Source organism: Rhea americana, unplaced genomic scaffold, assembly GCF_003343005.1.
Source record: "Rhea americana isolate MKP2758 unplaced genomic scaffold, rheAme1 scaffold_26, whole genome shotgun sequence".
NCBI classification, from domain to species: domain Eukaryota; kingdom Metazoa; phylum Chordata; class Aves; order Rheiformes; family Rheidae; genus Rhea; species Rhea americana.
The window spans coordinates 971,391-973,300 of NW_028186379.1; the positions used below are offsets into that span (position 1 = coordinate 971,391).

Here is a 1,910-nt window from a genome sequence, read left to right on the forward strand (position 1 = left end):
TTCCGCTCCGCGCGGTTCCGCTCCGCGCTCTGCCTCGTTGCCGCTCTCGGGGGGCGCTTCGCGGTGCGGGCACCTTGCGGCGGGGAGCGCGGCGGCGGCGGCGGCCTGCGTGCGCCTCCGTCGTCCCATTGTTCCCGCGGAGAGACGGCGGGGTGCGAAGGAAGGAGCCTGCGTGGCGTCCCCCGGCTCCCTCCGCGCCGGGCAGCCGAACGGACTGCGGCCGCCTGCACCGATCTGCGCCGGCACCGACAGCTCAGGTGCACCGTCGGGATCCGGGAAAGGGGCGCCAGCCCCCCCTCCCCCCCCGAGGCATCGTCCCTTGGCGGGCTCCGGCAGAGGAGGAAAGTTGCTCCCTTTTCTGCTGCAAGCCCGGGAGCTGCTGACCCGTCCTCACCTGGAAGAACCGAGCAGTTCCCACCTTTCCCATCAGGTGTCTTTGCCGCAGCAAAGCCACCGTATCCGGGCGACAACGGGGAGCAGAATAACGCCACCCCCGCCGCACAGCGCTCGTTGTCTGGTCTGTCTCGCCGTGCTCCCGGGATCACAGGAGGATCTAAGAGCTGCGAGCTGTCACCGAGGAGAAGGAGGTAGTGGATGAACTCCCTTTCAGCAGGGCAACGAATCACTTCTCGAGCTGCTTATTATTATCGTGCTCTAGGACCAGCCCTTTCCTGCTAAACTTGGCTTGGGAGCTTACAGCAGGAGGGGGCGCGGGGGGTGGAAAAGCCAAGCCCAACATCATCTTGTGTGTTTGACTTTTTTTTTTCCCTCCCTCCTCCTTCCGTGAGACAGTTTGATGAATGCCTGCGAGAGGGGCATGATTTGCTGAAGCGCCTCCGGCAGGGCGGTGTGTGCGCGGTGTCAGCCCCGCCGCCGCCCCCCGTGGGGCTGTGAGCAGCCCGCGGCGGGGGACGCGCGTGGGAGCGGGTCCTGCGCTGCGCTGCGCGGGCCGCCGCGCAAGAAGCACGCCGCTGGGGCCGACGAGGCGCTGCGGCCTCTAGCCGGGGGCGGAGGGAGGCGTCGCGGCTTCGCAAGGGGCGAGGAGGAGGAGAAGATAAGGAGTCAGCCCAACTCTGCCGTAGCCTGAGCCCGGGGGTTTGCTTCGCATTCGCAGGCAGCGTGTGAAGACGAGACCCAACTCTTGCATCTCCCCCGCCACCCGACGGGCTAGCGAGGGAGGGCCCGGGCCGGCCCACCTCCCAGCGAAGTTGCCTTCCAGCAGCGGATTGGTGCCACCCATCTCACTTTGCCGGGGTTTTTTTTTCTTTTTTTTCCTTTTTTTCCTTTTTTTCCCTTTTCTTTCCTTTTTTTTTCCTTTTTTTTTTGGCTTAGCTTTGGATAGAGAGGACTCGGCGTTCTTCGCACGCTGAAAGTTGCCCAAGTGCTCGGCGCGGCGAGGAGCAGGGCGGCGCGCCGCGGGCCGCGGCCGAGGCCGGCGGGCGGCCGGGCGGGCGGCGGCGGGCGGTGATGATGCGCGCCCGGGGGAAGCTGCCCCCGTCCCTGGGGCGGCTGCTGCTGCTGCTGCTGACGGCGAGCGAGGTGGCGCCGCAGTCGTGCCCGGCGCAGTGCTCCTGCTCCGGGAGCACCGTGGACTGTCACGGGCTGGCGCTGCGCAACGTCCCGCGGAACATCCCCCGCAACACCGAGAGGCTGTAAGTAACCCCCGCGCCGCTGCCCCGGCTCCCGCCCTGCCGCAGGCCGCCGAGGCGGCGGGGGGCAGCGGCGACCCCCAGAGCCGAGCCGCTGCCCCAGGCTTGGCTCAGGTTTCCGACGCCCTTGGGTGGGTTTTCTGCTCCCTGCCCCTGCTGTTCTCATTACGCGTTTCGCGGTAACGCTAGGAGACATGAAAGAGGTAAAACATTAGTTCCAGCGCTTCGCCTTTCACCGCGGGCGGCCGCGGCGCGGAGCGC

At 67.2% G+C, this 1,910-nt stretch overlaps 1 protein-coding gene across 4 annotated transcripts in view; it reads left to right on the top strand.

Annotated features, from left to right (window-relative positions):
- The first annotated feature begins 1,365 nt into the window (after window positions 1-1,365).
- SLIT2 (slit guidance ligand 2) overlaps window positions 1,366-1,910 on the top strand; it is a 250,429-nt gene continuing 249,884 nt past the window's right edge. For 3 of the 4 annotated variants that reach the window (XM_085307490.1, XM_085307489.1, XM_085307491.1), the window contains exon 1: window positions 1,406-1,652. In XM_085307490.1, coding sequence (XP_085163616.1) covers window positions 1,468-1,652 — 185 coding nt within the window. In that variant the 5' untranslated portion in view covers window positions 1,406-1,467. Of the gene's footprint in view, window positions 1,653-1,910 lie in introns of all 4 variants that reach the window. The other variant, XM_085307492.1, reaches the window with a different exon arrangement.